This window comes from Notamacropus eugenii, chromosome 1 (assembly GCF_028372415.1).
Source record: "Notamacropus eugenii isolate mMacEug1 chromosome 1, mMacEug1.pri_v2, whole genome shotgun sequence".
NCBI classification, from domain to species: domain Eukaryota; kingdom Metazoa; phylum Chordata; class Mammalia; order Diprotodontia; family Macropodidae; genus Notamacropus; species Notamacropus eugenii.
This window is the reverse complement of record NC_092872.1, coordinates 108,059,782-108,080,580: the sequence shown is the minus strand read 5'-3', so window position 1 is coordinate 108,080,580 and position 20,799 is coordinate 108,059,782. Positions and strand designations below refer to the sequence as shown.

Below are 20,799 nucleotides of genomic sequence, written 5' to 3'. Positions count from 1 at the left end.
AAGTGCTGTGCTTTATGAGCAAAGCAGAACTGTAGTAGCTCAAAAGAAACGTGAGATGTACAGATGTAGACACCTCTACTCCAAGTGTGGATTATTTGTGTTCAACCTGTGGTAAAGCCTTCTGAGCCCGTATTGGTCTAATCAGACACACTGTACCTTGACTCCAACATAGTGATGTCATTTTGGCCCTGTTTGAAAATGAAGGACAACAACCAACCAATGTTTTTTTAATCTTTGTTTTGTTTTCCCCATTGTCACTTTATTTTTTTTTTTAACATTTACATAGCACTTTAATGTTTTCAAAGCATATTTTATATGCATTCTCGTTTGATTCTTTTTTTTTCTATTTCAATTTATTTATTTAAGTTTTCAATATTCATTTCAACAAAATTTTGGGTTCCAAATTTTCTCCCCATTTCTCCCCTCCCCCCACCCCAAAACACCAAGCATTCTAATTACCCCTATCACCAATCTGACCTCCCTTCTAACATCCCTCCCTTCCCTTATCCCCATCTTCTCTTTTGTCCTGTAGGGCAACATTAATTTCTATACCCCATTACCTGTATTTCTTATTTCCTAGTTGCAAGAACAATACTCAACAGTTGTTTCTAAAACTTTGCGTTCCAACTTCTCTTCCTCCCTCCCTCCCTACCCATTCCCTTTGGGAAGGTAGGCAGCACAGGCCATATCTGTATAGTTTTGCAAATGACTTCCATAATAGTCATGTTGTGTAAGACTAACTATATTTCCTTCCATCCTGTCCTGCCCCCTGTTTCTTCTATTCTCTCTTTTGATCCTCTCCCTCCCCAAGAGTGTTGACTTCTAATTGCTCCCTCCTCCCACTGCCCTCCCTTCCATCATCCCCCCACCCTGCTTATCCCCTTTCTTCCCACTTTTCTGTATTGTAAGATAGGTTTTCATACCAAAATGAGTGTGCATTTTATTCCTGCCTTTAGTCAAATGTGATGAGAGTAAACTTCATGTTTTTTCTCTAACCTCTCCCCTTTTTCCCTCCACTGAAAAGTCTTTTACTTGCCTCTTTTATGAGAGATAATTTGCCCCATTCCATTTCTCCCTTTCTCCTCCCAATATATTTCTCACCGCTTAATTTCATTTTTTTAAGATAGGATCCCATCCTATTCAATTCACCCTATGCTCTGTCTCTCTCTCTCTGTGTGTGTGTGTATGTATGTGTGTGTGTGTGTGTGTGTGTGTGTGTGTAATCCCACCAACTACCCAGATAGTGAAAAGAGTTTCAAGAGTTACAAATATTGTCTTTCCATGTAGCAATGTAAATAGGTCAACTTCAGTAAGTCCCTTATGATTTCTCTTTGTTGTTTACCTTTTCATGCTTCTCTTGATTCTTGTGTTTGAAAGTCAAATTTTCTTGAAAGTCCTCTATTTCATTTAAAGGCAATTTTTTCCCCTGAAGTATTATACTTAGTTTTTCTGGGTAGGTGATTCTTGGTTTTAGTCCTAGTTCCTTTGATTTCTGGAATATCATATTTCACACCCTTCAGTCCCTTAATGTAGAAGCTGCTAGATCTTGTGTTATCCTGATTGTATTTCCACAATACTTGAATTGTTTCTTTCTAGCTGCTTGCAATATTTTCTCCTTGACCAGGGAACTCTGGAATTTGGCGACAAAGTTCCTAGGAGTTTCTCTTTTTGGATCTCTTTCAAGCAGTGATCGGTGGATTCTTTCAATATTTATTTTGCCCTCTGGTTCTAGAATATCAGGGCAGTTTTCCTTGATAATTTCATGAAAGATGGTGTCTAGGCTCTCTTTTGGATCATGGCTTTCAGGTAGTCCCATAATTTTTAAATTGTCTCTCCTGGATCTATTTTCCAGGTCAGTTGTTTTTCCAATGAGGTATTTCACATTATCTTCCATTTTTTCATTCTTTTGGTTTTGTTTTGTGATTTCTTGGTTTCTCATAAAGTCATTAGCCTCCATCTGTTCCATTCTAATTTTGAAAGAACTATTTTCTTCAGTGTGCTTTTGAACCTCCTTTTCCATTTGGCTAATTCTGCTTTAAAAAGCATTCTTCTCCTCATTGGCTTTTGAATCTCTTTTGCCAATTGAGTTAGCCTATTTTTAAAGGTATTATTTTCTTCAGCATTTTTTGGGGTCTCCTTTAGCAAGGTGTTGACCTTTCATGCTTTTCTTGCATGTCTCTCATTTTTCTTCCCAGTTTTTCCTCCACCTGTCTTACTTGATTTTCAAAATCCTTTTTGAGCTTTTCCATGGTCTGAGCCCATTGAATATTCATTTTGAATGTTTGGGATACACAAGCCTTGACTTTTATGTGTTTCCCTGATGGTAAGCATTGTTCTTCCTCATCTGAAAGGATGGGAGAAGATATCTGTTCACCAAGAAAGTAACCTTCTGTAGTCTTATTTTTTTTCCCTTTTTTGGGCATTTTCCCAACCAGTTACTTGACTTTTGGGTCCTTTGTCAAGAGTAGGGTATACTTTGGGAATCTGTAAGATCTCAGTTCCTCCAAGGTGGCAAAATCAAGTGTGTACTGGTCTGGGCACAGATAGGGATTTTTGTGGCCAGAATCTTAGCAGTTACCTCTCCACTGGCACCTGGCCTCCAGTTCCACCAAGTCAGCGCTGGGGGCTGATATTTGGATAAGCTGTGAGGGCAGGGCCACCATTCAGTGTGAGATTAAGAGCAGCTCCCTCAGGGCGTCTACATAGGGCCAGGGCAAGAATCAGCTCCTCAGTGCCCCCAGGGTTTTTACGCTCCAGCAATGGATGCGGCTGCAGTAGGGGCATACAGTTAGAACTGCTGCCACCTGTCCAATGTGGCCTCTATGGGGGCTGCCTAAGTCAGGAGTTATGGGAAGGCCCTTCTCCCTTCCCAGCTGAAAAAAACCCTGTCACTGACCTTGGGCACCTGTGGGTTGAGGGATCTGAGGACCACTGCTGCTGGGACTGGGGATTCCAGGACTGGAGCTTCTGCTCCCGAGGGCAGTTCGTGAGCAGCACAGCTCAGCCAAGGCAGGGCTGGGCTCTGCTTTGTCTCCGATGCAACAGGTGTTTCCCATGGGCCTTTCAGGTCACCCTGGGCTGGAAATCTCCTCCACTCTGTTGTTCTCCACTTCTGCTGCTCCAAAATTTGTTGAGAGTCCCTCTCTATAGGTATTTTATGGGCTGCTGGGAGAGCCTGCATTGTGTGTCTTTCTACTCCGCCATCTTGGCTCAGCCCCCTCCCATTGTCACTTTATAAAACAAGAAAAATATCACCATTCAGTTCTGATCTATTTATTAGAAATGTATTGGAGTCCTCTCTTTCCTCCATACTCTTTGGCTGTGTGAGTTACTATTATCGTAAGCCTATATCTTTTGCTTCCTGGAATATCCTTTTCCAAGTTCTCTAATCTGATCTATTGTCTACTAAAGCTCGTGTGATCCTCCCTGTGGCTGCTCAGTATTTGAATTCTTTCTGACATTTTGTGATATTTTTCTGTGACCTGGGAGCTCTTGACACTACAATATTCTAAGGAGTTTAATTTTGGGGTTTTCTTTTAGGAGACAACCAGTGTACTGTGTATTTCTGCTTTGCCCTCTGATTCTAAAGCATCTGAGCAATTTCATTTGGTCAGTAGTTTTCAGGCAGTCCAGTGATTCTTAGGTTACCACCCTACCGACGTGTTTTCCAGATCTGTTATTTTTCCTATAGGATACCTTACATTTTCTTCTATTTTTTCAGTTTGAGTTTATTTTCATATTTCTTCTTGTCTCGAGTTGTTATCTTCAGTTTAGTACATTTTCATTTGTAGAGAAACTTTTGCTTCAGTAGTTTTGTGCCTCTCATTCCAAGTTGTTAATCTTTCCAGATCTTTTGTCTATAGCTGTCATTTTTTTCCCCATTTTCCCCTCTACCACTCTCATTTGGTTTTTTAAATCATTTTTTAACTTTAAAAGAAAAACAACCTCATGGTTCATTCCCTCAGGAATTCTAGTTGTTCTTGTACCTAAGCTTTCAGTTTAGGATGAAGCCTGCAAGGGAATACCCAGGAAATGAATTCCAGACCACAGGGGAGACTGTAATTTTGTCACTTTGAAAATGCAGAGCATCCCAGCTCGCTGAGAGTGGCTAAATCCAGCATCAGTTTACTGGAACTTCCAACTAGGAAAGTTTCAATTTCTTCTGGGTTTGTGTCTTGAGTGTCCATGTCACTTTAACAGTTTCATATGCGATTTTTATTTATTTATTTTTTTGCTTGCTCATTTTTCCTTGACCTTTATGTTAGGACTGGGCCTATACACATAGCCATTGTTTGCTTCTGAACTTAGTCCAATTCAGTACATAGCCTGCAGCTGCTCCTTATGGTGGAATGCCACTCCAAAGTGTAAGACCCCTCTTTAGTCTGCTCATGAGCCAGATTTGAGTAGTGAATAACAGAATTGCCAGATGACACCCATTCCTGTATTCTTATCAAGGTCAGGATCCCCTGTGGAACCTCATCATGCTCTGATCCAAAATCTCAGTCTTGTTTCAGTTGCAATGTCCTAAAATTCCCTACGTGGGCACACTCCTGGTGTACACAGACTACTCTGTCTCCCTATGCTGACCTGAGTTAGAAGTATGACCAAGATTTTTTTTTCCTATTCTGGATTTCTTCTGGTACATTTTCCAGATCCCTATGGAATAATTGTTTTGGAGAACTTATACTGTATTTCTCTGCTGTCTTAGCTCTGCCTCAACCAACTAGATTTTGTCATTTTAAATTACTTAACATGCCATTCTAAAATGTCACCCAGTGCATCATTTTTCTGAACTGCTGCCATCTTTCAAAACACAACTTATTATATGTCTTCAGCTTCTACTTGGATTTTCAGCATAAAGATGAAATTGGGCATGTATAACAGTGCTGAGAGTGCCTATCAATATATTTTTACATTCATGTATAAATAAATACATACATTTAAAATGAATGCATATATGCATAAATGAATATAGAAATATATTGGTTTTACATATCATTTGGAATTATATAGCGGTATGTAAAATGAATATCATGCATATGTAAATATGTAGAACATGTTGCATGCGTGTTTCTACTAATTGTTTATTAAATTTATAGTTCTATGAAAGCTTTTTTTCCTCCATGTTTCAGTGAAATAAAACGTTCTCAAATGAAGGTTGTTAAGGTGTGTTAAACTTTTCATTCAAATTCCTAAAAATGTGAAATATATGAGATAGAAAGTGATCACATAAAACCTTTGCTGATTATAAAGGTTATAATTATATAAAAAAATTATATAATTATATAAAGATTATAAAAATTGAAAAAGAAGTTAAATTAACTTTAAAAAGAAAAGGTAAAACCCAGTATCTTAGATCTGAGTTGCCTGAAAAAATGAAAGGCAAAAGAGTAGAAACACATCACTCCAGTTACAGTGTTCATTCCTGTCACTTTCGTTACAACTTTCTTTGCTGGGTGAGGAAGGGGAGTGGGAGAAGAGAGAGAAGATAGCAGAACAGCCAGTTGACACTGTGGACAGAGCTCTGATCTGGAGTCAGTATTGCCTGAGTTCAAAATCCACCCTCAAGCATTTACTAGCTCTGTGTCCCTGGACAAATCTCTGTCCTAGTTTCTCAGCTATAAAATGAGAATCATAATAGCATCCTTCATAGGGTTTTTTCGAGGATCAAATAAAATAATATTTATAAAGCACTTGTTACAATGCCTTGCATGTAAGTTCTTAATGATAAGTATTTAATAAAGGCTTCTACCTCTCCACTGGAGAGAGAGAAAATGTGATCATAGGATATGACAAAAAGAAAAACACCTATAAATCATAAGTCATTGATGTTAATAGAATGAAATCACCTACAAAATTGAAGAGAGGAGCTGAATGGATTAGAAAGATGAATCAATAATATGTTATTTAAAGGAGATTCATATGTCATTTAAAAATTATTCCAGATAAAACAGAAGTAGCAATAATGGTTTCAAATAAGAACAGAGTAAAGAAGTTGATGATTTAAAAAGATAGGGAAATAACATTATGCTTTAACATACCACCAATAATGAAATAACATCAATGAAAAAATAGTATGTGTTTCAGTGTGTATACCAAATGGCACAATATTTAAATACCTAAACAAAAAATGCTAAACTGAACTACAGAAAGAAACAGACAACACAGTAATTGTTGCAGACCTTAAGGTGTTTTTTTCCCATTTAGGCAAACATAAAAAATATGTAAACAAAGAAAGAAGTTAAATATATGTATAGAATGTTTGAAAAAAATTCAGTATAATAAACCTATTGTCTAATAAATGGGAGTCATAAAAAGTATACGTATTTCTCACCTTTGCATGGAATTTCTTCCAAATCTTAACCACCATGTGTTGACTTGTTTTGTAAAACTTTTTTTTCTCTTTAAAGGAAAATTCCTTTTCAGGAAGGACAATTATCTTAGTAATAGAGATGGAAGGGACATTTTGGAGGTGAGGGAGAGCTGGAAACAGAAAATATCAATGAAAATTTTATATTAAAAATTGGAGTTGTCCACTGTTACATTTAAAAACTTGTGTTAAATCATTGCTTGCATTTTTCTGTTTTATTCATGTTTCAGGAGGAACACAAAGATTACCTCGTGTCATTGGCATGGCTCTGGCAAAAGAAATGATCTTCTCTGCTCGTGTATTAGATGGCCAGGAAGCAAAATCAATAGGATTGATCAGCCATGTTTTAGAACAAAATGAAACAGGGGATGCTGCCTACAGAAAGGCATTAGCCTTAGCAAGAGAATTTTTACCTCAGGTATGTCTGATTATAGTCTTTTATCCTGTTGTTGAGTAGATTGATAAAATGGTTAACAAAAGTAGTAAACAAATTTACTGGGAATGTGAACACCCTAAAAGAAAAGTTCTTTTAAGTTGTGAAATAAATGATGTGTTAATCTTAAAAAAAAAATACATTTCTTTCCATTTTGGTTTTCTATCTTGCTCTTTAATTTTTCCCCTCATTATTCAGTATACATACCTCATACTTTCCTTTAACATATTGTTCTCATTTTCATAAACAGAAGAAATGATTTTTAGTAAAACTTAAGATAAAACTAGATTTGGGAACTTACATTAACTAGTTTAATATCTCGTTCTACTCATGATGAATTTCATTAATTCTTTAATTGGTTCTTAGGGTTTTGTTAGCATCATATTCAAATATTAATATTATTAATAATACTTAATTTAGTTAATAATATTACATTTTAAGTATTCAGTTTTTAAAGTAACTGAACATATCTGATTTTACTTCTTATAGTATATGACTTTGTTGATACAGTCACTATTTTGCACACTCTCTAAAGTGACTTCTCTCTTCTGTGTTTACAGAAATTGTAAATGTTTCAAAACCTGACACTAAAAAGAAAGATTTGTCACAGTCCACTAAATGATTTTTCAAAACTGATTGTCTCCAGTTTCATATATTACTTCACTACAGTCTCTGAGGAAGAAGTTTCTTCCTTCTAGGTGGTGCAGTGGATAGAGCACCAGGGCAGGAGTAAGAGGCACCTGAGTTCAAATCTCACCTCAGACACTTGACTCTCACTAGCTGTGTGACTTTGGGCAAGTCACTTAACCCCAACTGCCTCAGCCTGGGTCATCTCCAGTCATCCTGATGACTATCTGGTCACTGGATCCAGATGGCTCTGGAGGAGAAGTGAGGCTGGTGACCTGCACAGCTCTCCCTCACTCAAAACAAAGTCAAGTGCAAGTCATGTCTTCATTTCCCTGATGGCCTGGTCTTCTTCAGCAACGAAGGACGAGCACACACACATCGTTCCTTGATAAATTGTTTCCTTCCTTGGTCTTTCTAGGGGTTTACTCTTTCCCTTACATACTTGCTTTGCTCCTATTGATAAGGAATCTTCAGAGTTTTCCTGCATCTAACAAATAGAGTTAGTTATCCTCAGATGGCTGTATAAAGGCCTCCATAATTAACCCCAGCCTGCTTTTCTAACTTTCTTACTCTTTCTCCTCACGTGTATTTTGACGATAGAAAAAACAGACTACCTAGCTATCCCCCAGAGTCTACCTGCATCCCCACCTCCGTGCTTTCTCTTGATGCTTTTTCCTTCACCCTGAATGGCAATAATTGATGATAATATGTAATGCCTTGAAATGTTCAAAGTGCGTTTCTTAATTTTGAGCCTCAACAGCCCTTTAAAGCAGAAAACTTTTTGTGGAAGGACCAAGGGTATAAGTAACAGATCTGAGGGAAGAAACATACTGCCTCTATGAGTTTACTTGCTCAGTCAGCAGGCATTTATTAAGTGCTTATTATGTGCCAGGCACTATGCTAAGCCCTAGGTATACAAGCACAAGAAGAGAGACAGTCCTTGCCCTCAGGAAACTTACATTATAATGTGGGAAGATAATACGTAACAGGTGAGGAGAGGTCTGAAGATATCCATCTTGGAAGCATGGTTGAGAAAGTGCTCTGGCAATGAGTCAGCAGAGAGGGAGGAAGATTTCTTTGGCCTAGCTCTCCTTCTCAAACTGGTGATTATGGGAGGGAACATCCAATAAGAAGAGGCATCCTCAGAGGAAGAAAGTACTTCCAGTGAAAGAAGTAGTCCAGGAATGAAGTTAGCTTTTAAAGAGGTTTCTGTGTCATGGTAGAGAAAGATCTGTGGAGATTAGCAGTAGAGACTGGAGAGGGATGTCATAACGAGTTGTTTGGGCAAAGAGATTAAATGACATACTTGTCCACAGTCTCACAACTCCATGTTGTCAGAAGCAGAATTAAACCCCAAGTGTTACTGACTCTGAGTCTGGTTCTCTAGCCTTTGTGCCATCCTGTTTCTTCAGGTAAGTACTATTTCAATACTATCACCCCCATTTTACAGATGAAGAAATAGACTAAGAAAGGCTAAATCTATGGCCATATAGCTAGCAAATGTCAGAAGTAGGATTTTAACTCACTTCTTTAGTACTCCAAGTCCAGCATTCTACACACTGTGCCATGCTGCTGCATCTAATGGACTATCCTCAATTACATTTTATCCTCTTAAAAATACTATCTGTGTTTTCATGGTTCAACTTAAATGATACATCCTCAATGAGGTTTTCCTCTAAAGTTCTATAAACATTGGGCCACTACAATCACATGCTTGTTTTTTTTTTAGTTATTTGTATACATACCTATTCTCACTTAGTATTTTACAAGTTATTGAGTTCAAGGGACCATTTCCTCTTCATTCTGTCAGTGAGGATGCCCTAAAGTTATGTATAGAGTATTTTTATACACAATTTGTAGAAGTGGGAAAATATGGATTAGTAGCTATATGCTGGGAGGGGTGTATGTCTTTTTTGTAAGATTAAGGTGATTTTCTTCAGGCACTAGCATCAATTCACCTCCACAAGAAATATCTTTAAATTATACTTGATCCAGTTTAGCTTTTTCTTCTCATCTGTTTTCTTATTAGCATTCTTACTAACTCATACTGCATAAAGAAAACTAATGTTAAAATCTAAATGTGGTAGTTGTATTGTCTTTTGTGGTGAAAACTTTGTTATAAAAATCTTTATAGATTTGTTTCACATTTCATCTGTTGTCCTTCCAGTTTAATCTAGGGATTAAATTGGACCCTCAGTATAACTTATTTGTCTCTCTGAAGTTTCTGCAAAGTTGTTTTTCTTCTTCATTACTGCTTGCTATCTTTAAGGACTATTTTGTTCATTATCTTCACATGCAAAATTTCAGAGTTGGAAATAAATTCATTGGTCATGAAGAATCCTTTTTACAACATACCTGACAAGTGGTCATCTAGCCTTTTTAGACTTCCAGTGATGGGGAAGCCCACTGCTTCATTGAAGCAACCTATTCAATTTTTGGATAGTTCTAATTTTTTTAAAAGGAAGTTTGAGGAAAAAAATTAAGAATTTTTTTTTCCTTAGAGGAAGCCTAACAATTTTCCTCCATAAGGTTTTACAAATGAGTTCATACTCTAAATTCTTCTTGCCCTTTTCTGCCATGTTTGCTGGAAGAGGCAGCTTCTAGAATAATATGCTTTACCCATCATTTTACCACCAGTTTACATCCTTTGAATTCTTTAAGAAGTGATGGTAGTCTCTATCAATATCCATTCTTTAATACATTTCATATTTTTTGGCATCAATAGCTTGTTAAATAGATACATTTGGGGGGCGGAGCCAAGATGGCGGAGTAGAAAGACGCACATACACATAGCTCCGAACCCACAACCCATAGAACGGCTACAGGGAAGTAACTCACGGTGAATTCTGCACCCAGAGGCCACAGAACATTGGAACGAGGGAGATTTCTGTTCCGGAGAGACCTGCAAACCTCTCGTGGGGGGTCCTTCGCGCTGCGGACTGGGTGCCGGGACTGGGAGCTGAGTGCAGCCCTGCCGCAATCGCGGCACCGAGAGGAAAAGATCCGAGCGGGCTTCAGGGACGGGATCTCCAGCGGCCACGCGGGTCCCTCCACCCACAGAGGGACCTGCAAACCTCTCGCAAAAGGTCCGTCGCGCTGCAGACGCGGAGCCCAGCCCAGACCTGCCACGGCCGCGGCACCAAGAGGTACAGATCCGAGCAGGCTTCAGGGACGGCATCTCCAGCGGCCGCACAAGTCCCTCCACCCACAGGTGACGGGGGTCGGTGAGAGAGTCTCTTTGGTGGGTTGAGAGGGGAGTGGGGTGCCCCCATAACTCAGGCCCCCCCCGGGAGGTAGAAGCTGAGAGGCGGCTGCAGACCAGGGCTCCCCAAGGGGGCAGGAGCCTGGATCCATTGTGGAAGGTCTGTGCATAAACCCCCTGAGGGAACTGAGCCTGAGAGGCGGCCCTGCCCCAACCTCAGCACCTGAACTTAATCTCACACTGAATAGCAGCCCTGCCCCCGCCAAAAGCCTTAAGGCTGGAAGCAGCATTTGAATCTCAGACCCCAAACTTTGGCTGGGAGGATCAGGAGGGGAGGTGGGTGTGAGGAGAATATTCAGAGGTCAAGTCACTGGCTGGGAAAATGCCTAGAAAAGGGAAAAGAAATAAGACTATAGAAGGTTACTTTCTGGGTGAACAGGCATTTCCTCCCTTCCTTTCTGATAAGGAAGAACAATGCTTACCATCAGGCAAAGACACAGAAATCAAGGCTTCTGTGTCCCAGCCCACCCAATGGGCTCAGGCCATGGAATAGCTCAAAAAGAATTTTGAAAATCAAGTTAGAGAGGTAGAGGAAAAGCTGGGAAGAGAAATGAGAGACATGAAGTCAAAGCATGAACAGCAGATCAGCTCCCTGCTAAAGGAGACCCAAAAAAATGTTGAAGAAAATAACACCTTGAAAACTAGCCTAACTCAATTGGCAAAAGAGGTTCAAAAAGCCAATGAGGAGAAGAATGCTTTCAAAAGCAGAATTAGCCAAATGGAAAAGGAGATTCAAAAGCTCACTGAAGAAAATAGTTCTTTCAAAATCAGAATGGCACAGATGGAGGCTAAGGACTTTATGAGAAAGCAAGATATCACAGAACATAGCGAGAAGAATGGAAAAATGGAAGATAATGTGAAATATCTCATTGGAAAAACAACTGACCTGGAAAATAGATCCAGGAGAGACAATTTAAAAATTATGGGCCTACCTGAAAGCCATGATCAAAAAAAAGAGCCTAGACATCATCTTTCATGAAATTATCAAGGAAAACTGCCCTGAGATTCTAGAACCAGAGGGCAAAATAAGTATTCAAGGAATCCACCAATCACAGCCTGAAAGAGATCCAAAAAGAGAAACTCCTAGGAGCATTGTGGCCAAATTCCAGAGTTCCCAGGTCAAGGAGAAAATATTGCAAGCAGCTAGAAAGAAACAATTCAAGTATTGTGGAAATACAATCAGGATAACACAAGATCTAGCAGCCTCTACATTAAGGGATTGAAGGGCATGGAATAGGATATTCCAGAAATCAAAGGAACTAGGACTAAAACCAAGAATCACCTACCCAGCAAAACTGAGTATAATACTTCAGGGGAAAAATTGGTCTTTCAATGAAATAGAGGATTTTCAAGCATTCTTGATGAAAAGACCAGAGCTGAAAAGAAAATTTGACTTTCAAACACAAGAATGAAGAGAACCATGAAAAGGTGAACAGCAAAGAGAAGTCATAAGGGACTTACTAAAGTTGAACTGTTTACATTCCTACATGGAAAGATAATATTTGTAACTCTTGAAATTTCAGTATCTGGGTACTGGGTGGGATTATACACACACACATGCACACACGCACACATACATAGAGACAGAGTGCACAGAGTGAATTGAAGAGGATGGGATCATAGCTTAAAAAAAAAATGAAATCAAGCAGTGAGAGAGAAATATATTGGGAGGAGAAAGGGAGAAATTGAATGGGGCAAATTATCTCTCATAAAAGAGGCAAGCAAAAGACTCATTAGTGGAGGGATAAAGAGGGGAGGTGAGAGAAAAACATGAAGTCTACTCTCATCACATTCCACTAAAGGAAAGAATAAAATGCACACTCATTTTGGTAGGAAAACCTATCTTACAATACAGGAAAGTGGGGGACAAGGGGACAAGCAGGGTGGGGGGGATGATAGAAGGGAGAGCATGGGGAGGAGAGAGCAATTCGAGGTCGACACTCATGGGGAGGGATAGGATCAAAAGAGAATAGAATAGGGGACAGGATAGGATGGAGGGAAATCTAGTTAGTCCTATACAACACAACTATTATGGAAGTCATTTGCAAAACTACACAGATTTGGCCTATATTGAATTGCTTGCCTTCCAAAGGGAAGGGGTGGAGAGGGAGGGAGGTAAAGAAGTTGGAACTTAAAGTGGTAGGATCAACTGTTGAGTATTGTTCTTGCAACTAGGCAATAAGAAATACAGGTAAAGGGGTATAGAAAGCTATCTGGCCGTACAGGACAAAAGAGAAGATGGAGACAAGGGCAGAGAGGGATGATAGAAGATAGAGCAGATTGGTCATAGGGGCAGTTAGAATGCTTGGTGTTTGGGGGGGGAGGGGATAAAAGGGGAGAAAATTTGTCACCCAAAATCTTGTGAAAATGAATGTTAACAGTTAAATAAATAAATTTAATTAAAAAATAAAAAAAAATAAACATTGGAAAAAATAAATAGATACATTTCGAGTTGGTTTTGTTGCATACTTTATCATCTCATTTTATTTTTCTCATTTGGAATTGGTTTTTATACTTGCTCTAGAAAGTCAATGATCTAATAACAGACAGCTGGAAGGACAACTAACTTTAAAATGATGCTCATATCAGCAGTTAGTCATTTACTACTTATTAACTACTTATTACTACTTATTAAAATACAAGTTGTTTAATTTTTATAATGCTATTTGGTGCTCATCAACTCCTATCCCTCTTCACTCTCAAGTTTTTCTTAGAATTTCTCTACCTCCATATTTTCTTCAATAAATGTTGACATATAAGCTGCAGTTATCTTCATGGTAGCTTTCTTTTGCCTATGTTTGTCATGAGTCTTGCATAGAAGAAGCACTAATGAGCCATAAAATGACATTTCTTGTTGCCTTTGGTTGCATGATAAAACCTAGTATGCCAGTTCCTTTATTTTCTTTTCAAAGAAATCTAATTCAAAGTATCTTTCCATTTATTGAAAATATCCAAGTTTATATGAGTTGTTATCTCCTGTAATACATTCATTTGTTGATCAGTGAAAAAGATCCCATGTTTAGAAATAGAATCAGTTAACATTTATAGACAATCTAAAAACTACATGATTCCTAGAATCATCTGTCCCCTAATATATTTTGCATGGTTTTTTTTCCTGCTTTGGAACTACAACTGCTCAAGGTAAAGGCATGCTTTCAGATTTAGGCTGTTTTATATTTTTCTTGTTTTCTGAGTTTCTTCGCAAGACTTATGTTCCAGGGAAGGTTAGAAAGAAGACTTTGAAAAACTTATAAATTTATAAAGATGGTATTTATAAATGTTACTAAATGAAATTTGAGATGGAATATGGAGAAACAATAGTTTATTCTTGATGATTATTCTTTTAAGTAATAGATAAATCTTTTTAGAGATAGTGTTCATCTATTTAATTGCTATATTGGCTGAGCCCAAAGTGTCTAAAATTCTCATTTTACACCTGAGAATAGAAAAGAATATATGATTAGTTGGAGTTTAGGTTCGTTTATAGTGGAAGTTAAATCAGGCATGATTTCAGAGCAGATTTTTTTAAAAAAGCTTTTATGGTAAAACATTTTTGTATAAAATATAAAGAGTTTGAAAGTTATGATAGTGAAGTAAGGAAAGGATGATTAAAGGGAATAAAGATTACTTTCCTTTAGTTTTGTACTGAAATAAGAAGAGATAATTATTAAATCATTCCTGGAAAAATGATTTGGCTAATATATTTAGCATGTATCTCTCTTAAATCAGAAATCCTATTCATAAGAAAATCTAACAGATACTGAGACAAGTTGTATTCAACTTATAACTACAGTTAAGAATCTGATTTGCAGGTGTGGGAATTCCCTTCATCTAAAGCAGAATAGCACCTCCTCTCTAAATTGTTAGGTAAGTCATAGACAGCAGAATGAAGTTCAGAGAGATTGAGACTTTCCCTTAAAGTCTTGCTAATTGTCACTTGTCAAGGTGGAATTTGAATATAGGTCTTCTTTCCAAAGCTGCTTCTCATCCAAATAGCATTGCATCAGGAAAGTATCAAAGTATCTTTGAAAATATTGTTTTAGATATTTGATACTTAAAGAGAATCTAATTAGCATGACCTGTAATAATGGATTCACAAAAAACTTCTAGAAGACCTTCTTTTCTAGCGAATTCTTTAAGTGTTCGCAAAAGATACAAGTAGATCACAAGTTACTTGATCACTCATAAATAATCTTTAACCCATTAAAAACACACACACACACACACACACACACGGGCAGTTTCTTCCTCAGTTCTATTTACATGGTAGTAAGCAAATTAGACTTCCGTAAAGAATATAGTGATACTTTGAGTGCTATAAAAGAGCATTTCTAGCCATTCTCCATTTTTTACTCTCACTAACTTGTTTATGTAGTATGTTAGGACAATGTGTGCTGATAGTATTTATTTTTATTAATATACCTAGTTCAGTATGCATGATAATGGAGAGGAAGAATGCCAAATAAAAGTGAGCTATTACTATTGTGGTGAAATATGCCTAAATTCTATCTTTTTGACCTCCTTTCTAAGTTTTTTATTGGTACAAATTTTTTTAAATTTAATATAGCAATAACATTACATCTAAATAATTGTAACTATTAACATCACAATGTTAATGTTTGGATCTAAGTGGTTTTTTTATTAGATCTTTGTGAATATGTGTAATTAATGAAATCTACAATCTACTTTCAGTATCTCACGAGTATTACTGTGGTGTATGACTCAGATGTGATTGAAGGGAGTTCTGCATTATGCTAGGTATGCAACAGATTCATTTGCATAAATAGGCATCCAAAATCTCTTTTTCTTATGAATTTTAGGGGCCTGTAGCAATGAGAGTGGCAAAACTAGCCATCAATCAAGGCATGGAGGTAAGTTCATTGGAACCTTTGTTGTTGTGGAAAAGAGTTTAAAGAGGATTAAAATAACATATTTTTTAAGGTGTATAAGTTATTTATAGATTTTGAAATTATATCTAGTTCAATTATGAATAACCAAAGGATATGAACAGGCATTGTTCAGAGGAAGAAATTAAAGCTAGCTATGTTCATATGAAAAAATGCTCTAAATCACTGTTGATTAGAGTGATGCAAATCAAAATAACTCTGAGGTACCATATCATACCTATTAGATTAGCTAGCATGACAAAACAGGAAAATCATAAATGTTGGAGAAGATGTGGGAAAGTTGGCACATTAATTCATTGTTGATGTAGCTGTGAGCTTATCCAGCCATTCTGGAGAGTGATTTGAAATTGTTCCCAAAGGCCTATAAAAATGTGCATACCCTTTGACCCAGCAATACCTCTTCTAGGGCTCTATCCCAGAGAGATTATAAAAATGGGAAAAGGACCCAAGTATACAAAAATATTTATGGCAGTTCTTTTTTTGGTGGCCAAGAATTGGAAATTGAGGGCATGCCTATCAGTGGGGAGTGGCTGAATAAGTTGTGGTATATGAATGTAATGGAATACTGTTAGGCTATAAGAAATGATGAACAGGAAGACTTCAGAAAATCCTGTGTGTGCAATGACTGATTTTGATAGACTTACCTCTTCTCAGCAATGCAGGGACCTAAAGCAGTTCCAAAGGAATCGTGGTGGAAAATGCCATCCACACCCAGAAAAGGAACTCTGGGATTGGAATGCAGAATGAAGCAGACTGTTTTCTTTTTTGTTTCATTTTATTTTGTTTTTTTCTTTCTCATGGTTTCTCCCATTCATTGTAGTTCTTCTATGCAACAAGACCAATGTGAAAATGTATTTGACAGGAATGTATGTGTAGAGCCCATATCAGACTGAATGCTGTCTTGGCGGGGAGGTGGCAGGGAGGGGGAGAAACTATAAAACTTATGGAAGTGAATATTGAAAACTAAATAAGTTGGAAAAAATTTATATCTTGTTGCAAAATTCAGGTCAAATAAAACATAGTGTTGGTTCTTTTTTGTTAAATGCTGTTAAACCAGAAAAGTGAATAATAACATGAATTCATTATTAGACGTAATCACCACGAATGTGTTAGGCAGTTTAGTCTAATCTTTTCTTGGGAAATCATATTCTGTAGAACCTGTGGGGAGGAGTTATTTAAATGTTTGGGAAGTACCTTTTGTGTCTAAATGAAATATAAAAGGATAAAGAAAATTATCACTTAATACAGCGATTTGCTGTTTAGAAAAATATGGGACTATTCTTGTCGTGGCTCTGTCTGTTGGTTTGATTCTTCTGAGGTTAGGGTTGGTGCTGCCTTTAATTTGGTGGTAATGACCCTCAGTAATCATACTCAGCCCAGTGATACCTTGCTCCTCACCCTGACTACCCCTTGTTTTCCCTCATTTCCTTCAAAACTCAGCTCAAATCCTCCCTTGTGCTTGTGGCCCTTACTTGTGTTACCCACCCTCAAGTTCTAGGGCTTTTCCTTCTACAATTGCTTTCCATCCTCTCTCTCTCTCTCTCTCTCTCTCTCTCTCTCTCTCTCTCTCTCTCTCTCTCTCTCTCTCTCTCTCCATACATACATACACACATACATATATGTATATACACACACGTATAGGATATTTATTTACACACACACACACACAAATATTTCCATGCTGTCTCTATTGGTATGCTCTTTGATAGATCAATGACTGTTTTGTATAGCATTTCTAGTTCACGTAGTAAACATGTAATGAACTTATCCTCTGGAGACTGTGGAGTGACTCATGGACCTGAGAGAGTGTGTAGTCAGTTGAGAAGGTGAGAAGATGAATTGCATTCCCGCTTTTCTCACAAATAGTCAGCCTCAGCAACCCCTTTACCTGTTATCACCCATACTGCCCAATTCTTTCCTTTCCTATCCATTTTTGCTTCCATCATTGTGTAGGCTCTCAGTCTCTCCACTTTTGTATCAGGCTCCAGTCCCTCAGAATAGATATAACCTAGTCACTACTCAAGAACCCAGAGCAGCTTTTTGGTACAGTGGATAGAGCACCAGTGTAGGAGTCAGGAGAACCTGAGTTCAAATCTCACCTCAGACACTTGACACTCACTGGCTGTGTGACCTCGGGCAAGTCACTTAACCCCAACTGCCACATCCTGGGTCATCTCCAGTCATCCTGATGAATATCTGGTCACTGAATTCAGATGGCACTGGAGGAGAAGTGAGGCTGGTGACCTGCACAGCCCTCCCTCACTCAAAGTCAAGTGCAGGTCATGTCATCATTTCTCTGATGGCGTGGTCTTCTTTGGCAACAAAGGACGAACACACACACACACACACACACACACACACACACACACACACACACACTCAGGAACCCACAGGAGCCTCCTTTAAGAAAATTCTCTCATTCCTTGTAGCAAACTCAAACCTTGGCCCCAGAGGCTGTGATGGTTACCCCGTGGATAGCTCTGGGTTTCTAGGCAGTGTCTGGTGAGTAGTAGAATAGAGTGAATCATGTTGTAGATCTTGTCTTTCTTCCCAATGTCACCCCTCCTTTGAAAATCCTTATTTCTATCAAGGGTACCATCAGTCTTACAGGTTCTCAACTTCCCTGTTACCCTCTATTCTCCCCTTCCACTAATTTCACATATTCACTGACTTGCCAATATCTTACTATTTCTCTCTCTTGCATCTCTCTCTCTCTCTCTCTATTCACACAGGGCATTCTGTGAGTTAAATTGTGAGAAGAGATAAAGAGAAATCCTTTCCTTCTAGGACCAAGAAAATATATAACTGTTATCTTTACAGGTTCAGAGGAGAAAAGGGAGCTTGTTTTTAAAAGATTATTTTAGTAAATAGAATGTCTAATGTTTGCACAACAGTTACCTTTTGAAAATCCAAAGATGTTTCTCATGTGTTCCCCAAATACCTGTGGTTCTGATTCTGGGAGGTTAAAATAATTGGGTTACATAGTATGTGTGTCATGTAAGTTGTTTTCTTTCCAAAATAAGTAATATCTTTTTTCCCTAGGTGGATTTAGTCACAGGTTTAGCAATAGAAGAAGCTTGTTATGCCCAGGTAATTTTTAAAGTTAAATTACATTTCAATAAATTTCTAAAAATCATATTTAACAATAATAGAATGTAAACTTCTAGAGGGCAGGGATTTCATTTTTTCCCCGTTTAACCCCAGTAATTACCATAGTTCTTGGCTCATAGTATATTTTTATTATGTTTGTTAATTTGATATGAATAGCTCCAACAAGAGTTGTGGAAAGATGGATTAAAATAAACGCTTTTTAGTACTTTTGTATTACCAGTGAATTCCTTTGTCCCCCAAATTGGACCAGTTGTCTTTGCTAGATTTTGTTAGTTATGAAAACTTCTTAAATATTTACATTGGTGTTCTGTGTGTTTGTAACAGTAACCTGGTAGTTTAGGCTAATGCAGCTCTTATCCTATACCAGAGGTCTCAAACCCAAGGCAAGCAGAGCCTGAAGCCTGTGTTCCCAGTACTGGGGAGAACAAGATAAAATGTAATTGGGAAATGTCCAACACAATAAATAAAAATACAATGTAACATTGATAATGTTAATTTGTGGTTTTTTTAAACCAATATGTAGCTGTCAGAGATCTGTTTCTATCTGAGTCTGACACGATTGTCCTACACCTAAGTATTGATTGGTCCTTAAGCAAAATTCAGAATTTTGAAATTAGTTATCTACCTAGTTAATATCTTCTGAATTCTGAGTCCCAACCTCTTGAAGTAACTATTTGAAATAGTATATTTACTTTGGCATTAGGTGCAGTGTATATATCATGTGAGTTTTTATCATTTTTATCCACAAAGTTTAAATTCATTTTAGGTCATGTCTGCACTTACTAAAAAAGCAAAATATATTTTTGTGTTGTTCTAAAATGTAACTTTCACCTGCTTAGTAAGTACTTGTTATTTCTTGAATAATTTAGAAATAGACATTTTCATATACCAAAGTGGGGGAAAATCACTCAAACTGTACGTGAAGGGGGAATAACAGAGAGTTTTGAAAATTATTATTGTATTTTTCTTTGCTTTTCTTCTCATGTGAATTTTATGATCTATAACTTGTTTAAAAAACCATAGAGTTTATGTATTTTTCTCTTTGATGTGTCATTCTAGCACTTACACTTTATTTTTTTGTTCTTAGACTATTTCAACTAAAGACAGACTTGAAGGTCTTCTGGCTTTTAAAGAAAAAAGGCCTCCTCGTTACAAAGGAGAATAAAAGATATAGAAGCTTTGTCATTCAAATGTGATCTCCCTACTTCTGGAAGTACCCTTCTGGTATATCTTGAGGCAAATGGACATATCACCACCAAAATGAAAAGCAAACTGTTTATAGAATGCATTAAACATCTGGAATGTGTCTATCCACGTGCTTCATTTAAGCATATACACTATTACATTCATTCTAGTTTATGAAGACTACTGTATGTATTAACTCAAAGCCAGATTGTTGTTGTTTTTAATTTCATGTGTTATTAGGCATTCCATTCCTAATTTTTAAAATGTGAATAATTCCTATAGACTAAGCCTAGGAAATAATGTTAAATATATGTGTCATACTGCACTGAAAAAAATAAAGGTGAACTTCTGTACACCAAAAATGTGAGGTATACCAAATAAAGTTTTAAAGGATTACAAAGGAGATTTTATATACATGTGTTAATGCATACATATAGCTCAGAAAGAAATTAAAAGATAATTTTCAAGTTGTAAAATACAAATAAAGGTAGTGAAATGAAGCTATATTTGCTTATAAATTATCTTTGTTTTATGTTTTTGATTGAGTAAGTCATTCCATATCAGCTTTTCAGAGATATGAATTGGAATAAATTGGATATAGAAAAACAGAAGACAAAATTACCAGTTGGTTACCCAGTTTCAAGCTGTATGATCAAAGCAATATGGTACAGTACGAAAAGCACTGGGTCTGGAGTCCAAGGACCTGGGTTCAAATTGTGCCTTCTTAATACCTATATGACCTTGGGCAAGCCATTTAACCACTCTGGGTACCAGTTTTCTCATCTATAAAGTGAAGGGATTTGACTCAATCATCCCCGAGGCACCTTTCATCTCTAGATCTGTGATGCTATAATGAACACTACTAAGCTAACACGGTCAAACATTTCAGGTCCAAAGGCCTTTG

At 37.4% G+C, this 20,799-nt stretch overlaps 1 protein-coding gene across 7 annotated transcripts in view; it reads left to right on the top strand.

The window, feature by feature from the left end:
- The window catches only part of AUH (AU RNA binding methylglutaconyl-CoA hydratase), a 189,347-nt gene extending 168,952 nt beyond the window's left edge, over window positions 1–20,395 (top strand). For 4 of the 7 annotated variants that reach the window (XM_072611818.1, XM_072611841.1, XM_072611822.1 and 1 more), the window contains 5 exons: window positions 6,601–6,788; window positions 10,287–10,641; window positions 15,513–15,563; window positions 18,642–18,689; window positions 19,798–20,395. In XM_072611818.1, coding sequence (XP_072467919.1) covers window positions 6,601–6,788; window positions 10,287–10,641; window positions 15,513–15,563; window positions 18,642–18,689; window positions 19,798–19,811 — 656 coding nt within the window. In that variant the 3' untranslated portion in view covers window positions 19,812–20,395. Of the gene's footprint in view, window positions 1–6,600; window positions 6,789–10,286; window positions 10,642–14,504; window positions 14,560–15,512; window positions 15,564–18,641; window positions 18,690–19,797 lie in introns of those variants that run through there. The other 3 variants (XM_072611829.1, XM_072611855.1, XM_072611845.1) reach the window with 2 other exon arrangements.
- Window positions 20,396–20,799: the final 404 nt, after the last annotated feature.